The sequence below is a fragment of the Oryzias melastigma genome, linkage group LG12 (genome assembly GCF_002922805.2).
Source record: "Oryzias melastigma strain HK-1 linkage group LG12, ASM292280v2, whole genome shotgun sequence".
Taxonomy (NCBI): domain Eukaryota; kingdom Metazoa; phylum Chordata; class Actinopteri; order Beloniformes; family Adrianichthyidae; genus Oryzias; species Oryzias melastigma.
This window is the reverse complement of record NC_050523.1, coordinates 23,767,770-23,788,480: the sequence shown is the minus strand read 5'-3', so window position 1 is coordinate 23,788,480 and position 20,711 is coordinate 23,767,770. Positions and strand designations below refer to the sequence as shown.

General features: G+C 40.1%; 2 protein-coding genes across 11 annotated transcripts in view; both read left to right on the top strand.

The window, feature by feature from the left end:
* Positions 1-6,597, top strand: part of grin1a (glutamate receptor, ionotropic, N-methyl D-aspartate 1a) — a 56,180-nt gene extending 49,583 nt beyond the window's left edge. For 8 of the 10 annotated variants that reach the window (XM_024299959.2, XM_024299953.2, XM_024299955.2 and 5 more), the window contains one exon: positions 4,811-6,597. In XM_024299959.2, the coding sequence (XP_024155727.1) occupies positions 4,811-4,879 (69 nt within the window). In that variant the 3' untranslated portion in view covers positions 4,880-6,597. The remainder of the gene's footprint in view (positions 1-4,810) is intronic. The other 2 variants (XM_024299963.1, XM_024299960.1) reach the window with 1 other exon arrangement.
* A 6,099-nt stretch (positions 6,598-12,696) lies between these two features.
* LOC112163516 (ectonucleoside triphosphate diphosphohydrolase 2) overlaps positions 12,697-20,711 on the top strand; it is a 13,223-nt gene continuing 5,208 nt past the window's right edge. Inside the window, exons 1-4 of the mRNA XM_024299949.2 lie at positions 12,697-13,027; positions 15,218-15,335; positions 16,677-16,827; positions 19,658-19,817. Of these exons, the coding sequence (XP_024155717.1) occupies positions 12,911-13,027; positions 15,218-15,335; positions 16,677-16,827; positions 19,658-19,817 (546 nt within the window). The 5' untranslated portion in view covers positions 12,697-12,910. The remainder of the gene's footprint in view (positions 13,028-15,217; positions 15,336-16,676; positions 16,828-19,657; positions 19,818-20,711) is intronic.

Sequence of the window (20,711 nt, the reverse complement as noted above, 5' to 3'; positions counted from 1 at the left end):
ACCATCGATCAGCCATCACCATTCAGGGAGTTCCTCTAAAGCCTGCAGGGCTTCAGGTCTGGATCTCAGGTCAGGGCAGGAGCTGCACTCCCTGGTTGTGAGGACAAACTTACCAAAGTCACTCGAGGATGTTATTTTTTATTTTTTATTTTTTTGGGAGGAGGGGGGCGACAAAAGCAAGCCAACTGTGCGTGGTGCTTTGTGGTGGGCTGCTCTTCCTTCCTTCCTGCCTCTGGTTTGAGCGTGGAAAATGCAAGCTGTGCTCTTCCTGCGTGGTGATCTGTGGTGTTTGTGAACTGTTCCTGAGCGGTCTCCCTGTGGTCGTGTCCCGTGCACCTTCCTTGTTTTTCTCTTGCACTAATCCTGCACCTCCTCTGTTTGGTTCCAGCAGGTGTTGGTCTGCATGCGCCGCTGTTCTGTCACTCTGTCCAAAAATTCACATTCTCAAGGTCGTCATGACGACCGCCCTCCTCAGGAGAGACACATTTATTTACTCCAGAATGATGATGCGGGACTTTTGTTTGAACGTTTGATTTTTTTACCTGACAAATGCTTTGTGTAATTCCGGTTTGATCTGCAGTGTTGGTTTATCTGAACTGTGTGTGCCTCTTTCAGCTTTTTTACAATCATCTGGAGCCTTCCCCTCACTGTCTTACAAACTGAGCACAAATCCAGTTTTTCTTCAGGAAATTTTGCTCCTGTTGCAGCTTAGTGAGAGCCCAAGTGAAACAGACAATGAAATATTTTTCATTATGTTAACTCAGGTGTGCTGAAGTGAACTTTCAGTCAGACTAGGCCAGAGGTCAGCAACCTTTCACAGTAAAAGAGCCATTTGGGCTCTTCTCCTGCTAATCAAATACTGGAAGGAGCCTCATAGTCTTACTTTAGCCTTTAAGAAAGTTGGATTTGCATTCATGACCTTCTTTTTTTAAAATAATAAATATGAGTTTTCTCTATTTTTTGCACGAACAAAAGAAAATTTCTCAACCTCTCAAAATGTGATATTTTTAAAACTTATTTTCAAAATAAAAGATGCTCTGTTCCAAACAGGATCATCTCAGTGCAGCTCTGAACAGCTAGTAACCAATGTTGTGCAGCATAAGGTTATATGAGCTTTTAACTCATAAAGATCAAACTTTTTACCAAATGTTTCTTTGCATATAAAAACTGTTCATTCTGGAGGTAGAGTTGAACAAACAAGATGTCTTCAGGTCAACAGGATGTAAAAACCAACATAGTTTATCATCTATGTGAACCTCAGACATCAGTTTATACATTTAACCAATCTAAATTAAATAAATGATAATTAAGTAATCCTTACTTTAAAAAAATACTATTTTGTTTATGTTTGATTAATTTTTTTTGTTCTTTTCCCCCTCTTTGTCCTCAGCAGTCTTACTCTGCTGGGTTTTGTTATTTTAGTTTGGGGTTGGATCTTGGTAGTCTTAGTTTACAGGCTTTGTTTATTTGTTTTCTTTAGGTAGTTTTGGTTAGACAGACATTATCAGGAGCTGCTGACTCTGACGGTCGACATGACTGGATCAGCAGTCTCCATGACTTATTTAATGTTTGGAGCCACCATGGAGAGATAAAAGAGACACATGTGGATCTGGAGCCGCAGGTTTCAGACCTCTGTTGCACAAAAGTAACCATGATTACATTGATGTGTACAGAGTATAATTTTGAGAAATGTGTGACAGCAGACCTGAACCTGTTGCTGACTAACTCCATCAGGACGCTTTCTGACCCCCAAGATTCTTCTTATTGTGTGAAACATGAATAAGAATTTCTGGAATATTTCATTTGAATGATTGAACTGAGTGAAAAATACTTTTAAAAGTAGAAAATAAGTATCGCCAGCAAAATAAATCCTCTGCTTTTGCAAGATATGCTTAGAACTGAATTAAATAGGTTTATTTTAAGTAATAATGCATGTGAAGTACAACCAACAGAGGTATGAAGATACGTCAGTCATAATATAACTAGGCATCAAATTATAGATTACTTTAAAGGGAGTAGAAGGAAACAAACTTATATAATCCCACCCCAGCTCCACCTTACCATTTCCTTTACATGATTGATCATTTTCAGGTTAATAACTTCTGATCAGATGTTTGTACCTTGAGATAGTAGCTGCATGCCTCTAAAAATCTTTGTGTATCAATAAATCATGTGAGTATGTCAGTAGAAAAAAGACTATTTCAGACTTTATCACCACATATGCAGATCTATGATCAAGATCCAGGAAACATCAATAAAATAAACACAGATAGCTTTTCATTAGGAAAATTAAAAAAATGAATTGAAGTATCGAATGTGTTAAAAGTAGAACATATGTACAGATTATTATAATAATGATTATTATTATTTTTATTATTTTTCTTCCATGAGAAAAATCATTAATGAAAATCATTAATACAAAATATTATTTTTTGATTCCATTAGTAAAGTTATTAATTAAAATCAATATTACAGTTTTTCTTAAAAAACAGTATTATATTTCAAGTATCGAATGTGTTAAAAGTAGAACATGTATACAGATTATTAATATACTTATTATTATCTTTATTCCATTAGAAAAATAGTTAATAAAAATCAATCATACAATATTATTGTTATTTTTAGTATAGAAAAATCATTATTACAATTCAAGTATCTTATTTGTTAAAAATAGAACATGAATGCAGATTATTATCATAATCATTAGTATATTTAGTACAGAAAAATCATTAATACAAAATTATTTTTATTTTTATTAAAGAAAAATCATATTTAGGCCCAATATATACATATATATATATATACATACACATACACATATATATATATATATAAAGTGTCTCATTTTGGACGTCATTTTCGTTCGATGATGTCATCAATAATCACCGGTCCGATAGCTTTAGCGCTGAGCTTCCAGCGCTCAAATATACATACAGCAGCAGTTTTATAACTTTAAAAAGGTCATACTACAACAAAAATTGATTACATTTACATTTAATGTAAACTTCTGTGGTTCAGAGCACACCCACATGAAAAAAAAACACTTCTCTGGGCAACATGGTTTACCCTCGCGGGGGAGGAATTTGTATCCTTCAGCTTGGAAAAGTCAATTTCCCCGGACATGACTTGCACTGAAACTGCCCCTTCAAGTGGAGGGGAAGGACGAAGGGAAGAATTTGGATTAGGCCATTTACAATTACACGTTTTTTCCCTTTTTTTATGTTGAAAGTTGTTGAAAATGATCAGAAACTGGATATTTTTATGCATTTAAAAAAGTATACATTTTTCTGGTGCTCTTTAAACGTTCATCAGTGGATTTGAGAGACTTTTTTCACTTGGGATTGTTTGGGTTTCTGCAGCTCTTCACACCGAAGCTAGCTGCTGCTTTGTGGGCGGGGCTTCAATAAAAGACGCTGAGTCACAAAGAAAGCCTATTGAGTTCTCAATCGTTGAGCAGAAGGAAAAAAAATTCTTTTTTTGGTCATACACTGAAAAAAGTGAAACACTGGATCAATTAAAAACTCTGTAATTTGTTTCATTTAAAATGATTGGTTTTTATCAGATTAAAAATTTGAGATGATGGTTTACGCAACTTGAACATTTAATTTGATAAAAGCTAATATTTTTAATTACAGGACTTTTGTTAATTGATTCCACGTTTCACTTTTACAGTGTAGTTCTTGACTCGGTTTCTCAGCCCAGCTTGTTTTGTGCAAACAGGACGGAGCTTCTACTGGTTTTGAAGGAAAGGTTGGTTTGGATTTATGAGTTGGCAAAAACAAAGTTGAATTTAGTTTAAATTTGGATTGAAAGACCTGCCATCTTCAGTCTTTGACCATTATTTTGATTTTATATCAATGTTCTTCTTTTCTATTAATGGATATCAATGGACTTGAGTGTCAGTGTCCCTCACCCACATGCCACACTGCTCCTCTCTCCCTCTGCAAGCATGCTTCTCCCTGTCATAGACGTAGTTATAGTAGATATGGTAGATGTGCCGTAGTCGTTCTGAATAATGTGGTTACGATGTCAATACAAGTTTCTGTTTCGCTGGTCCGCCTGACCCCAGCTTGTGTGGTTGGTAAAAGGTAAAAGACAGAACCGAACCAGGGCTGATTCTGCCCGACGCTGCTGGTCTTTCACAGGCTGGACCCAGCCTTTAAAGCAGAAAGCTTTGAGCTCAAAAGAGATGAGACAAGCACAGCGACCCTGTCATCAGATGCACCAAAACCACACTTCCCGCCGCTGGAACATCTCTGATGAGTTCAGAACAGGAAACTCCACAGTCTTTGTTCCATCAGGTCTCCACGATTTTTCCCTAAAGATGGTGTCGCTGTTACGACGAGTTTTTAGATGGCTCCATCAAGAGCAGACTGCTGTTGCCATGGAGACACTGGGATCAGCACAATCTGAGTGAATGCTGTTTAAAGAAGCAGAGGCAGAAGTCTGACACAGCAGCGATTTGAAAGCAGTAATCTTCATCAGAGAAGCTGCTGCTGCTGCTGTGGAGACTCCTGTGAGCTTGAAACCTTCTCAGAAAACCACAGGCCTCAATCACAGGGAACAGTCCAATTAGCAGCCTCTGAGAAGGGTTAGAGCGCCCTCTTGCTTCTGCACTGGGATAGAACTAAATGCTTAGATTAGGGCCGCTGTCCTGCTGGGTTTTCACAGATTAGATGTGAAAAAAGACAGAAAACACTCAGGACTGCGGCCCCCTGAGGACTGCTGCTTGCAGTACTTCGCCTTGTGCCGTGACAGCGTACATGTGCGTGACCTCATTCCTGTGTCCCGTGTTCCCTCACCTCCGCAGCAATACCCACCCACTGACATCACGGGCCAACTCAACCTGTCGGACCCGTCTGTCAGCACGGTGGTGTGAGGAGAGAGCCAGGAGAGAGGAAATCATGCGAGGAGGAGAGGGGCCGTCGCGTTTCCTGTCCCGCTCAAGCCGCCGAGGCCCACAGGAAATGGACGAAGAGGAGGCCTCAAAACCCGCACCTTTTTTTAAAGACCTGATCTTAGATGTTTGTGGGTTACTGAGCATGCACAGAAGAACCCACCCAGCTCGCACTTACACTCTTTTCCTTCTGTATAGTATCGGAAACATATTTAACCTTGTTTTGTCCTTTTACTCACATAATCTTTGGTGTTTTGCAGCTTTTTGAGGAACTGCTTAGATTTTAGCTCCACAGGTTTAATTTGGTTGAGTTTGCAGCTAATCTAGAGCAAACCTTCTCCACATATCACCTCTGATTAGCCTCATGTTTCTTAACAAATAGTGCAATATAAGAAGTACTGTAAAGGAAATATTTTTAATAGGAATTATCTGTAATCTACATTTGATTTCTTTATTGGGACGCACTAATATTAGCACTAAAAAGGGACACAGTCATGCTTTATTTGCTTATAAGTAATAATGAAAGCATGTTGTATATGAATACGAGCTGTATGTACCAGAATGATCTTGATTATTGTCATTTTTGAGCTTCTTCGGCAGAGTTTCTTCTGCCCTTTAATTTGCACAAACCCACCAAAGGCACTTATTGGATAAATGACTCAAAGTCAAATTAGTTGTAATATATTAGATGATATAGAAAGAAAGAAATAGCTTCCATGACAAATACTAGATCTTTGAGAAATTTGATGACTCAAAGTCTTTAAGTTTAGGGGAGCCCCCGGTCCTCCTCTCTCCTGCAGCAGCAGTCTTTCTCACTTCCTTTTGTTGAAGGGGTTGCATCAAAGGGCCAGGTTTTTCAGCCAACCGGCACTCTGTCTTTCATGCAAAACCTCCCCCCGGCATGCCGAGCGCTGTGGAGCGCTGCGGAGCTTTTGCACGAAGGCCTCAGAGTGAGCTGGACGCTCCGCTCCTGTGCAGGTCTTGGTTAGTTGCAAAAACAGGCCGTTTCCCACTTTGTGGAGGTGAGAAACCTCTGCTGTGAACGCCATCCAATCCTCTGTGGTGTCTGGCACTGCGCTGCACTTTACGTTGAGGGGCCCCCCACAGTCTGAAAATATATGAAAAAGTATCCAATGCATCCAAACCCTAACAACAAGAACTCCCCAGGGTTTCACTGGTGGTTTTGTGTGTTTTGCTCGATGGTGAAAGACAGTTTCCAGTTGAAGGCCTCTGACCCGGTCCGTCCCAGTCCGGCCTGCATGCTTCTGTGTTGACGCCAGCGCTTCCGTGTGGTTTTGGACGTGTGCAGATGAGCTGTGTGACGTTGAATCCCCTGTAAATAGGAAACTGCTCATGTTTTGGAGCTGAGAATGTGTTACGCTTTGGGTATTACCACAACACACGTGTAGAATACAACACACACACAAATGAAGCCCTGCAAAGGAGGCTCTGCGTGTATTTCTTACCTTTTCCAGTAAAAAAAACTTGCTTTTAATCATCCTGTTTCTACAACTGTCAATAAACTATACAAGTGTACCCATCATTGTGCTTTTATTGATTAAGGGCTGCAGTTCATTTATATTCCTGTTCCTGTTTATCCACATGAAATCATTGAGCGTTGGTGTTCAAAGGTCTGTATTCCTGAATGAAGAGTGAATTTAGAAAAACAATGTGCAATATTAAAATATGGTGTGACAAAAGAGTTTTTCTTTATTTAGTTTCTAAAAAAAGGAGGAACTTTAAAAAAAATGTGGAACAAACAGTGAGAATGAAACTGACTTGCATGTGATCTCAGTTCTGGTTGTTTCTCTCCTCTATCTGTCTGTCCATCAGATTCTGCTGAATGTAGGGTCATGGGGATGCTGGAGCCTATCCCATCTACTGTTAGATCAGGGGTGTCAAACTCAATCACACGGGGGGCCAACATCCAAAACACACTTTAGGTCGCGGGCTGAACAGGACAAATATTTATTGAACACTCTAAACGACATTTTTAAAACTTTAAAACTGTAACATTTTAACATAATTATGAACTAGATTTATAACATTACCTACTATAATGCTAGTGTGAATGCTGTAAGCTGAATTCGGCCGATGAAGATGCTCATGATGATAGTTGAAGATGCTGAAATTGATAGCTGAAAACGCTGAAGTTACTACTGTAACAGTCTTTTTTCCTGACTGAATAAGAAGGAGCTGTCTCGTCTGCAGTTAATTCAAACTCTGCTGCGAGGATCTTGACCAGAACTAAGAGAAGAGCTCACATCCCATCCTCAAAGCTCTTCATCGGCTCCCGGTTGCTTCCCGCCTCCAATTAGAAATTTTAGTGCTGACTTTTAGAGCCCTCCATGGCCTAGCTGCTTTATATGTCTGTGATCTGAACGCCCCCTACAGAGCATCTAGTGCGCTGAGGTCTGTAGATCAGAACCTGATGGTCCCTCACAGACGCTTTCGGACCAGAGGAGCCGTTGCTCCTAGACTCTGGAATGAGCTCCCTCTCTCTCTGTTCACTCTTTTAAAAGACAACTCAAAACCTTTTATTTTACTAAGGACTTTAACTGGATCTTTTTTTAAATTTTGCTTGTTCTTGTCTTTTTTTGTCTCTTGTGAGGTTTTATCGTCTATGTTTTTAACCTGCAAAGCTTTATCTTTTATATTTTTACCTTTTGAAATATTTGATTTTAAGCTTTTAACTTGAGGAGCACCTTGTGACTTTTGTCTGTGAAAGGTGCTATATAAATAAAATTACTTACTTAAGTGGATAGCTGAAAACGCTGAAGCTAATAGCCAGCTAAAATTAGCTAAATGCCAAATTAGCCTAAAAAAATGTTTAAAAAAAGCTTAGGGTAGCCAAAACAGTATAGCTGAAAAAATAGCTAAACTTCAAAAAAGCCTGAAAAAAATCTTAATAAATGCCATAATAGTCCAAAAACCTATCAGAATGCCAATTTTTAAGACTTTAAAGCAATAACTTTTTAACATAATTATGAATAATAAAAAAGTAGGAATATTATTCCAAAATAAATCAACTTAAACCTTAAATAACTTTCAATACTTTATTCTCCATAAAAATACATTTTATCAAAGTTATAAAAGTTAGAAATGAGCTCAAGATAACATCGGGTCATTAATAACAATAAAATAAAATGATCTGGAGGGCCGGATCCGGCCCCCGGGCCTTGACTTTGACACTTGTATTAGATGAAAGCAAGGCACACCCTGGACAGTCTTTCCATCACATTCACACCTATGGACAATTTAGAGACACTATGAGGCATGTTTTTAGACTGTTCAACTGAAACCCACACATGTACAGGGAAAACACGCCAATTCCACACAAATATGTTCCAGCTGGGATTTTAACCTCCTCCTCACTGTGAGATGATTGTTACACCACTATGTAGCCCGCCTTTCCCCTGTTCCCTTCACATCCAAAGCAAACGGCTCATAAAACTTTTTTGGACAGACTCGCTAAGCAAGTTTTTACAACCGTTTTTGAGTTCTGTATGCAACACGTACAGTTATTCAACATTAAACCAGCGAAACTTTGAGCAATCCGGGACCTGCATTCTGTAGTGAAGTATGAATGGTATTCCTTTTAATTGGTGGAAGCAACAACCATTTCAAAATTGATCATACATGAGAAATTATGAGTCAAATCAATCTTTATTTATATAGCACTTCCCACCGAGCAAGGGGAAGTGAGCCCACATGGTTTAAAAGTGAGCAGAAATGTGACCCCGGTTGGGTTTATCCGCAGTTTCTGTGGTGGCTCCATCTGTGTTTGCCCACATTGACTTAAGTGGGGACTTAGTGGGTTAACTCGCTACACTGCCCAGCTACCCGGTGGATAGTGTAGGGTGCTGGCGTAGTCCGCTATAGCATGCTAGCAAGCTCCACTGTAGCATGCTAGCAATCCCCGGTGAAGTGAGCTCCACTGCAGCATGTGAGCTCCACTGTAGCTGGCTGGGTTTTCACATAAAAAAATAACACAAAGTGCTTATAACCAAAACAAAAAAGCACTAATAATATAAAAACAATTAGGTCCTCTGGTTCTAATTGCGGTTCTTTCCCGACTGGAATTCTATGACCCAAAGTCTTTCATATCAGAACAGAGCTGTGAAAACTCTGGAGCAAGATTCACAAGATTAGAACCACTTTGACATTTCACACCAAACCTCTTCCCACTGTAGGTGGTGGACCAATGCTAGTATACGGTTAAAAAAGGGGGAAGCCCCTCCCTGCTTGTTCAGTGTGAATACCATGGGCCAAATGTGAGTTCAAGAACCCACATTTAGTGCGTTCTTGAACACCTCCCACACATCAATACACTAACAGCTAGGCACACATGATACACACATACATCAACTCACACCGACTTCACATCAGCAGCAACACAGCCCACACACATACAGCAACACACACTAAGACATATCAACACACCCACATTAACAGCAAGAGACAAATAACAGAAACACATCAACACACTTTCACAAGACACACAGACACATGCACCTCATTTCAAGATCAATTTAAGGGCGTCTTTATATTTTAAAGTTTTCAAAATTGTTTACACACTAAAGCAAAAATGTCCACACAATTTGCAAAATTCTTCTCCACTGAGCAAAACACTTCCGGCACTTTGAACAACATTACACAAACAGTCTGCTTCATGCTTTTCCCAAAACATTACTGTTAAAATTAATGTCAATAAATGATCACACAGATGCTTATTCAATGTTTATGCCTTGACTTTTTCAGTTCAATGGCCTGACTTGCCCTGATAAGGATGGATGTTTCAATCCAGATAAATTGGAGGGAGAAGGGCTGATGACCTTTGACATGTTAAAGTACCAGAATCATGAGGAATTGAAGTAAACAACCTCCTATAAAGAAGCACAAACCTAATCACAGGACTACAATGTGGATGAAGAGTGTGAACTTATTTAAGGTTGCTTGAACCTGACAATTACGCACAGTGTTGCACACAGGATTGTGAGGTTATTTCCTTGTCATGACAAACCCCAGCTTGCCAATGACCAGACTAATGAAAGAACTGGAGAACAACATCCACCAGGTGTGGATCCAGGCACATGCTAACTGGAAGAAGTGGTACTCAGGTGAGCTATGAGGTGAGCTCAACAAAAAACAAAAAGGGAGAAAAAGTGAGAATGTGAGGAGATGAAGGAGGTAGAGGAAAGGAGAAGGACTTGAAGAACAAAGAAGATGAGGACCAAGTTTGACTCAAGAAATCCGGCTAACTGACGGCAGAATTTCCCACACAGATCCTCTGAGCCTTTCTTCACTTTATCAGGTTTTCTTCATGCAATAATGCAGCATCATACTGATTTTTCTTGTAAACACCTCAGGCAGATTTTCTATTATTATTTTTTTTACGGTCCACTGTTTTCTTAAAATATGTACATATATATATTAGATTCTCTAATATAAATATTCATTTTAGGTTCTGTCGAAGTCATGTTGAAGTTTACCAAAGATTCACGTTTCTCAAGCAGTGGAATTTGTTATCTCAAGCCTTTTAATCAGTCATTTCACTGGTAAATGATGATGAAATGTGGTGTGTTTGTAGTCTCATGTGTCGGTTGTTCTTGACCCTTGTGTTCCTCTTTCAATACGTTTGTGGTAATGTCACGCTCCACAGTTCCTTCCCAGTTTCCGTCTGATTCTCCGCTGTCATCCTCCAGCTCAATCAGGCTCGTCTTCTTCAGCGGTGTCTCTGCATCCACACCACTCAAAATAAGTTGAGGATATTGCGAAAACTCTGTGGATTTCGTAATGCAAGTGTTTGTTTCACTTCACATATTTCAGGATGGGGAAGAAATGGTTTTTGGGTGACAGACACATCTCGTTTTGTGTTTTCCATGTAACGGTCTCACTGTGTTCAGTGTGTTTTACTTATTGGGGCCAAAACCAAAAACATCTAAAAGAAAAAAGTGTTTTCAACGTGGCATCAGTTTTAACATTCTGTGGGTATAAAAAGCTGATTTAGTCTTTGAGTCATTCCAAGTTCATCATTATCCATGAAAAATGCAGTCTAACGGATGCACCTTCGGGTTGGTAGTAGATGGTCGAATGCTGCAGGTGAACTTGGTGAGTCTCAAAGTGTCAGACAGAGAACTACTGTGTGACAGACCCAGGAGTGGAGCCCCCCCAGTGACAGACCACAACCATGACCAGAACCTCAGGACCTCTAACCTCAACTTTATCACGAGTCGAGTGTTATGGCGATTACTTTTCAAAATCTTAAACAACATGGCGCCTCCCCAATGAAAAATGTCTATATGTATATGTATATGATCAATATGTATATATGATTGAATATTTATTTATTTTGTAAGTGACCATTACAAAAGGGATGATACCTGATGAAATGTTTGAACGCACGCCGTGGAAACCTGGACCACATAGTTTAAGTGAAGGACTGTTTCTTCAATCGATTTGCATTAATCCATATTAACGCGTTTATTCTTTTTTGATTAATTGCATGCATGAATGCACCAAAATAAATAAATAAGCAAAGAAATAAAATAAAATAACAGCAAAAAATGCAGGAGCTCTATTTAATCTCAGTTCCAGTTTGTTGGTTATCCAGAGCTACAAAAACAAACAAAAGAACTAGAGTAATGTGAACCGCTGCATTACCTGCGAGTGTGCAAAGGAAGTGGGCGGTTCCAAAGGCCAGTAGATGCCCATGATGGCCAGTGGGCACCTTAATCTTTTTATAGTGCCTCTAGAGGCCACCAATTAGCCTCCAGCTACACCCACATCAATCTATCCTGCTACATAGACATTGTGTTTTATTACTGGAGTATCAGAATTGGTACCGCTTAGGAACCGAAACCAAAGAACCGCTTTGGCTCAGAACCGACTAAAACCCAATCGGTGCCCAACTCTGTTCACAACTGACTCTGTGAATGTTCCAATGCCCACAAGACATTGGACAATCATCCCGTCGATCATCCGGCTCACTGGTGAGTGTGGGGACACCTTCCACAGAAATGATGGTCGTTAGTGCTGCTGAAGAGGGCGAGGTGAGCGATACACCGAGGTCAACATTGGGACAAAAGCTCTCATGTAAGACAACATCCTCATATCTTTTCCTCAAGACAAATTTGGGACTTTATTGAATCCATTTTATCTGGCTTAAGTTAGGTCTTTGATCATTTTACCCAGAATCCAGAGCAGCATCAGCATTTCCTCTGAGCTGCAAGTCTCAGAAATTCATGAAGCAAACTGGAAATTATGAAATGAAAGGAGTTTTTTATTCACTTTGGCTCGTGGGATGAATCCATGGAATAAAAGGTCAGCTTTAATGCCGTGCATCCTTTTCATCTTCAGCTTCCTCCTGGGTGACCTTCGTCTTCATGTTAAGAAGCCCAACAAACAGGCCTGAAAATAGCTGTTTTGTTGCTATTTGCTGCTGGGTGGCAAGTTATTGCATGAAGTGAAGCAGTGCTGTCAGATCTGTGAGACGGTACAGACCTGTCATCTGCAGCCGTTCATGTCCTCTCATGCTTTCATAGAATTGCTTCTATTTTAAATGTACTACTTGACAAACTAGTTTCTCCTGTAGCTCCTTATCAGTTCTGCAGAGCATAAAATGGTTTTTCAGCTAAATCTGTTGAAACCAGCTCCTTCTCTGTGCCAGTTTGGAAGCTGCTGCCCCTCATTCACATGCAAACTCAGGAGAAAACATTCAGCTGCTCTGCATCCCTTCCACGCAGAAACCTGACACTGTGCCAGCGAAGCACCCCCCGCCCCCAACCTGCCCCCAAACGAGCGGGCAGAACATCAGCTCTTTTTGGCCCTGACGCCACAGGAGGATCCGCTGCTCTGACTGAAATGTCAACCAGCGGGCCGGACAGCAGGTGGAGCGTGAAGCCGCGTGGGCTGTGAGCGCAGCGGGAAGCCCCCATCAGCCTCGAGCCTCGGTGCCGCTGCGCAGAGCGCGCGCTCGGACCTGCAGCAGCAGCGGCGGCGCAGCAGCGCAGCATGGCGGGGCGCTCCCGGCTCCCCTTGGTGTCCGTCGCGCTGCTGGTCTTCTCAGTCGTCGTCATTTTGCTACTCGCCGTCCCTGTGCAGGACGTCCAGCAGGCGCCGGGGTTCATGGTAAGTGGAGTGTGCCCAAAGCTTTACGCATGGCGCGTGGAGGGAGGAGGACTTCGCTTAAAGTAGTCCTTATTTGTGGATAAAAGTGAAACAGAAAGTTCTTCTTTCAATAATTTCTTTCAGCTTTTCATCATCTGTATGATTTTGTTTTGGAATACTTTTTTTTATATAATATTTCCATTTGTGCCATATTCACTCGTGTGGATGGTTTGGAGAGCAGGGAGCAGGTGAATGAAGAACAAAAGAAAAGTTTGTGTCCCACACAAGAACAGGAAGTCCTGAACTCTGCAGGTTCTGATCACAGCAGATGAAACAGGGTCGCAGGGCTGGGCGATACTGCGCATGTCCGATATCGGCAAATATCACCAATATCAATACCGATATTTTTCATTGGACATGACATGAATCTCAAAATATCAATTGTTTTTGTTTTCTGTGAATATTTTCTTTTTTTGTACATTTCTCCTTTTAAATAACTTGTTAAACATAACAACATTAAGACAATATTTTAAAAATATGGAAAATTGTTTATTCAAATAAAAATGTCTTGAAATTAAATAAAAAGTGAAGAAGTAATTGCAAAACAGTCAAAAAACTGCAAGAAACAAGTCAATATCATACAACTAAATCAAAATGTTTAAGGATTATAAAACAACAGGCAGAAATGTAAATAAGTTGTAACTTCTTAGCCTTTCAATAGAACAATAAAAACAGGTGGAAAGTAAACTGTCAAAAACAACTCAGCATTTAAATAAAGTTTATATAATGAAAAATTCAATTCAATTTTGAGTTTACACATTTGTTTAGAAATACATGAATAATCAACTGTATAATTTGAATATATTTATATTATTCTGACACAAGTAGATTCTGAAGGAGAAAAGCGTCTCACGCCGCTTTTCTCCTTCAGAATCTGCTTGAATTATTGTATTAACAGTTGAAAAGTAACAATATGTTAAGGATTTTGGGCTTCAGGTGTTAAAGGGTTAAACCATAAAAGTTTAATGAATAACACATGGATTAAATTGAACCGAAATAGTGGAGCTGCTCCAGCATTCAGAGCAGAGTTTCCCTGCAGGAAAGTGTCCTCCTCGCCTCCTTTTGTTCTCCTCATTTTTCTGCTCCCACCTCCACATCCCATGGCTCCCTTTTTGGAAACACTCTTCATTCAGTGACAATGCGCGCTTCGCAAGTTGCATCCGCACACGCATACGAATGTGCAAAAACAAGCATGCAGACATTTGCACGCACACACATCTACAAATGGTTCCAGAAGTAAAAATGCATGAGAAAAATAAAAGAATATCATAGAGACGAAGTAGAGTGCACGAGTTTGCAGATGCATGATCCACCACAGGAAGTCGCGAGGTCTGTTAAGTTATGCACCCACGTTTGTTCTTGTTGTGCATTTCTCAGAAAGGCAACTGGAAATGAGACAAATGATTCAAACCAGGTGGAGAAACAGAAGAGACTCTCTAAAGTCATAAAAAAGATGATCTGGTTAAAGAACATTTGTTTTCAGGAGTGGTGGTCAGGAAAGTTTGTATGAATTTGCAAAGCAAAGAAGAACACAATCCATCAGTTTTGTTTTTTTTATTAAATCAGGATTTAAGATCCAAACTCTTCAACGATAAAAATGTTTGCTTTTATAATCTTGCAAACACATGTGGATTTATTTCTGGGTAAAACAGCTTAAATCATCAGTTCATAAAATATGGAGAGAAAATAGACTCACCTCCATTTGTGCGTTTGTAATTGTTGATTTGTGCATGTGAAATATTCTTGATTTGTGAACTTTACAACCCCGACTCTGGGCTGCATGGCGCCCTATGGGCCAAACGTCATTTTTGCACAACCACACACACACAATTACCATGGCTTGACAAAAAAGAGTTACCTAAGCAGCTGGAATATGTTGAAATAAGTATTTATTTATTCAAATTGTCAAGGATTAAGTAATAACACACCTCCCTAACCTGGACACGAACTTCAACGTTTGTAATGTTGGGCAGCGGGGAAGCGATCACAGAACTGATCGCTTCCTTTCTTCCCTGACAGTATGCTGTCGGAGGCGCTGAGAAGAGGAAGTTATCAGTGTTCAAATTCTTCCTGATACTGATGATCATCACCATGTTTCCCTGAACATAAACAGTCTTTCGTCTTTGCTTCTCTCCCCTCTTGCCTCTGCAGTACGGGATCGTCCTGGACGCCGGATCCTCACACACGGCTTTGTTCATCTATAGATGGCCTGCAGACAAGCAGAACGGCACGGGCGTGGTCACACAGCACGCCGAGTGCCATGTGAAGGGTGAGTGTCGGCACCAACCAACAAAGCCGAGGTTTTGCATGCATTGCACAGCACCCCCCCTCCTCCCACTGCTCGTCTATAGTGACTTCTCAAGTTTCTCACGTCTCATCATCACACACCCACACAATCTCTTTCTTCTCATTTGTAGTCTTTATTCCTCCTCTGTGAAGGTACACTGAGAAAAGTGAAAGACTGGATCAAATAACAAAAGTTCTGTAATTTATTACATTTAAAATGTTCCGTTTTCATCAAACTTTGATGGTTTACTCAACTCAAAAATTTTACTGTTGATTGATCCAATCTGTCATTGTTATACAGTGAAACAATTTGAAGGTGTCTTGTTTGATCATCAATCTGATACTCGTCATGTCTGTTGGAGGTACAACGGTTAGGATAACTGTGGATCTTTGGGATGTTCGGCCCATGGGACGTCATGAAAATGGAATGTACCATTGTCATGGATGTGCTAAATGTATTATAAAATAGTTCTAAGGATAATTTACAGTCCCCCACTGATAAAAAATCATGTTGTTTTTTAGTTTTTAACATGTACTATGTGTGGCATTGTTCTTATAAAAGAGAGCAATTGTAATAAGAAATCATTTCGTTTTTGTATTTCCGAGTATCAGGCATGTTTCCAATCAAACTGTCTTGGACAGACTCTGTTTGAATGAATGATCTTCTTCCATACGGCTTGACATTACCCATATGGATGGACATTTTTATGTAGCAGCGTGATTCACGCTAGTGAGACACAGAGCTATCATAATCAGACAGGGGGTCAGCTCAGCTCCAAAAGGAAAAATCTACATGACATCTCTGCGTGACCTGCAGCTGCAGATGAACAAAGGAAAAATTGTGCATTAACGTTTCTGCTTTATGGGCTCACCAAGCAATCTCTGATCCTACGACATTTGTGCAGGTGCAGGTTCACCCATTTGTTTGCCCACAAACAGCCCGTATCCAGCCAGTAGAACAGGTGTTTACAGCTTTGTACTGATCAGAAGGTCACCATGGTTCTTCATTCTTTTAAATCAATTCACTGACTCTTGTATGATGATAGAGAGATTTCACATGCTCGTTTTGTTGGTCTGATTCATTAAGTTCTCAGTACTCGAGTATTCCTCTGAAGCTACTTCTTCATCTTGTGCCCTCCTGCTCTTCATTCCCACTTGAGTTATTTTTACTTGAAGTAGCGTTACGCTTGTTTGCTCCACCTGCCTCTGCAGAGGGTAAACTAGTTTCCACAGTGGTTCACTTTTTTCCATGTTTGGTGCCATAGCCGAGCCCTCCCGCCTCACGATTGTGACCCTTCAGCCCAGGTTTCCCTTTTGTTTTCAGGTAATGGCATTTCCAGCTATGCAGGCCAAAAGGGGGAGGCAGGGAAGAGTCTGGTGGAATGTCTGGACCAGGCAGTCAGAGATATTCCCAAAGACAAGCACCAGCTCACACCTGTGTACCTGGGAGCCACAGCAGGCATGAGGCTGTTGAAGTGAGTCCCTGCCCCTGTTCTCCTCTTCTACTTAGGTCCTGAACTCATTAGTCAATATTGTGCCAACATACGAGGGATGTATGAGTGAAAAAATAAGCTTGGTAGTGTTTTAAAAAAAATAAACTTCAAGGGTGTCAAACTCAATCGCACAGGCGGGCTAAAATCCAAAACACACCTTAAGTTGTGGGCCGAGAAGGATAAATATTTATTGAAGACTCTAAAACTAATTTTTTTAAACTTTAAAAACATATTTTTTGAACATAAGTATGAACTAGATATATAGCATTACCTGTGATAATGCTAGTGCGAATGCTGTAAGCTGAATTTGGCTGCTGAAGATGCTAAAATTAATGGCTAAAAACACTGAAGCTGAAACCTGAAAACAATTACGTGAAAATGCTGAAGATGATAGCCAGCTAAAATAATAGCTAAATGCCTAAATTAGACAAAAAAAATAAAAAAAAAGGTTAGCCTAAGCAGCTAGGATGTAGCTTAAAATATAGCAAAACTTCAAAATAGCCTTTAAATTGAAAAAAACCTAAATATTAGCCTAACTCCAAAACAGCCTAAAAACTTTTTGTTTAAAAAAAGCATAAATTAGCCAAAACAGCTGGGATGTAGCTGAAATATGAGCTAAATGCCAATATAGCCTAAAAACTGAAAAGCCTAAATTGGACTAAACAGCTAGCATGTAGCTGAAATATTAGCTAAGCACAGAAGCAGCTTAAAAAAACTCTTAGTAAATGTCAAAATAGTCCAAAAAGCTAGCAGAATGAACATTTTTAAAACTGTTTAAAACCATAACTTTTTAACATAATTATGATTAATTAAATGGCAGGAATATTAATCTAGAATAAATCAACTTAAACATTAAATAACTTTCAATATTTTACTCTACAAGATAACATCGGGTCATTAATAACAATAAAATAAAATGATCTGGAGGGCCGGATCTGGCCCCCGGGCCTTGGCTTTGACACGTGCTTTAGACCTTGGTTGTGTTTAGTGATGCTGTGTAACGCTCTCTCTTTTCAGCCCAAACATGCAGCGTGGCTGTAGTCCCTGAACTACATCGAGCTCTGCTCCCTAAGGAGTTTCCTGTTACAGATATCCAGACAAATACAAGTGCTGAACACAGACACACAATTCTGCATTAATAGACAGTCTATTGTAAGGTCTCTTCATTTGCAGCTGCAACTGAGACTTGTATTAAAAACATTGATGGATACTAAATCCACTGCACTCTTGACTGACACTTTGACTGAATTTTTAATTCAAAACGTCGTCTGTATGGACAGAACTCATGTCATCTGCTGATTTGGTTCTGGTTATTGCACGGGTCGCCAACATTTAACAGTAAAAGAGCCATTTGGGCTCCTTTTCTACTGATCAAAACCTAGAATTCTAGACTCTTAAGAGATTCCAAAGTCTTACTTTAGCCTTTAAGAAATTTGGATTTGCATTCATGAACTTCTTTTTTTAACAATAATAAATATGAAATATGGCTATTTCTTGACACGAATAATGATTGTTTCAATAACCGGCTCCACTGGAAGCCATTATTGCAGCACTGTAGTTATCACCATTTTAGCTGGAAATATTATTTATCTTAAGCTCTATAAAATGTTTAAACACACCAGACAACATGCCTGACAGTCATTGTAACAGCCCCTTGAAAGCCCCTTGTCAGTAAGATGGCCCCCTCCCACCCCTATTAACACATGATTTTAAAAAAATATTGAAGTTAATAAAAATCTCTCTGTAGAGTAATTTTTGGAGTTGCTGCTCCTCCACTTCAAGAGAAGCCAGAGGAGATGGCTCTTCTGGATGCATCTCTGAAGGGGTATTGATGTCCTTGAAGAAGACCCAACACTGGAGGAACTATGTCTTTCAAATGACTGGGAGGGTAGCATGATGTTCTCCAAGTAGGACTGAAAGAAGCTTCTGTGGAGAAGACCTACTGGGTATCTCTACTGACCACTGACCTACTACCTGGTTCTACATAAGAGTGCAAAGATAATAGAATTTTCTTGAATGTTAATCACAGCGATGAAAATAAACCGTGTGGGTTAAATTCTGTTCAAATTTTGAAACTGCTTGAAGTCTGAAGGTCTTTCGTCAGTTAAAATGGATTGGAATCCTGAACCTCCCCCCACCCAAAGAATAACAATAATAATAATAAGTGGGAAAAAAACTGCCACGAAAAAAGTTCCAGCAGCAGCTCACTTGGGCATTATTGACTAAAACGAGCTCTGACCATGACCGGGGGAAAAGCTGGAAGGAGAAAAATGGCTAGTCCTATGTTTTCCCGGCAGACATTTTCCAACTTTTTCATGACTCCTGATTCTTCAGATTCTCTCTCTGGTTGTTTTTCTTCTCTTTCCACACACAGCTCCCAGCATGTCCTACCTTCAGTTTTTTGTTTTGTTTTTGTTTGTGGAAAGTCCGTCTCCACTCACACTGAAGTGACCCACACCAGAGTTCATTTGCAAGTAATCAACAGAGCCAGAGTTCTCTTGTTTGTCCCGACTCACTTCCCTAACAAGCCCATCTGGTAGTTTCTAGGTGCACCAACCTGGCTCCAGTTATTTCTTTCTTAGTTTTTTTTTCTGGCCACCTGTTTATGATCGCTGTGCTTGTGAGCGGTTTCATCTGAAACCTTTAAAATATTGATTTCCTCCTCTTTTCCTATTGATTGGGGTGGGTCATGAGAATGGGATCTAAATGAAGGCATCATGGGTCAGTGAGAGTTCTTTAATGAACATGCTATGCTTCAGATTTGTTTATGTATTATTGCTATTGATTTCAATAATGTGACTTCTCTTTCAAGTAAATCCAACCCGCAGCTGTCGGATCAGATTCTGAAGGAAGTGGGAGACAAAATCAAGTCCTACCCTTTCAAGTTCAAAGGCGCCACCATACTGAGCGGTCAGGATGAAGGGGCGTACGGCTGGGTCACAGTCAACTATCTCTTAGAGAACTTCATCAAGGTGTGACAACTGTTTTACACTTTAAAAAATCATCCAACACAAAAGGGAAATAAATTATTCGGATCACCACAGGGTTCTGTTCTCCAGGGGAGCTGTGAACTTTAAAGATCCATGTTGGTGAAGGTTCTCATTTATCCAGAGGAAGTTATCTTGAAGTTGAATCTTGAATCAGGGTGTCTGGACTTAAAGTCTTCTTCTTTGGGGGTGTTTGGCATAGCACCGGCATAACAAAAAATCTACTTTCACCCCTGTGCGGCACGAAGTTCTGCCAGCAGCTTGATTTGAGCGACAAGGCGCGAATTAGGCGGCTCGGCCAAAATTTAAATATCTGAAGTCTGACAGGTTGCCGCGTCACATCTGCCAATCGGGAACTCAGCTTTGGAAATGTGATGTTTTCAGTGACTCAGTCAGTGGGTAGAATACTAATCCTGTTTCTGTCCTGAACTTCCATCTTTTTCCTTTACCCGTTGGAGCCGCAGGTTTGCAGAGCTCATCCGTCTACTTTGGGGCAAAGGTGGAATAAACTCTGGGCAGATCGTCTGCTTTGCCGGCTCAGGCCTCATTGAGACAAAATAAAAAGGTCTCCTAATTTTCCATTTCCCCCTCAGGTTAATACAAGACAATGATCCTTCAAGCTCAGCCACAGAGACACAGTGGAAGCGGCTGTCATACAGACACAGCCTCCTGTACTGGGAAAATAGTTTAATAATAATCATATAAACGCAAACATGGAGACATGATTACAGATGTTTTTGTAGAACTCTTCAAAATATATAAACCATTTCTCAACATCATCTGTGTCTACCGTACATTCTAAGTGAGATATCCACAGACACTGTTCCTTATAGCAGTGTTTTTCAACCTTTTTTGAGCCAAGGCACACTTTTTCCATGA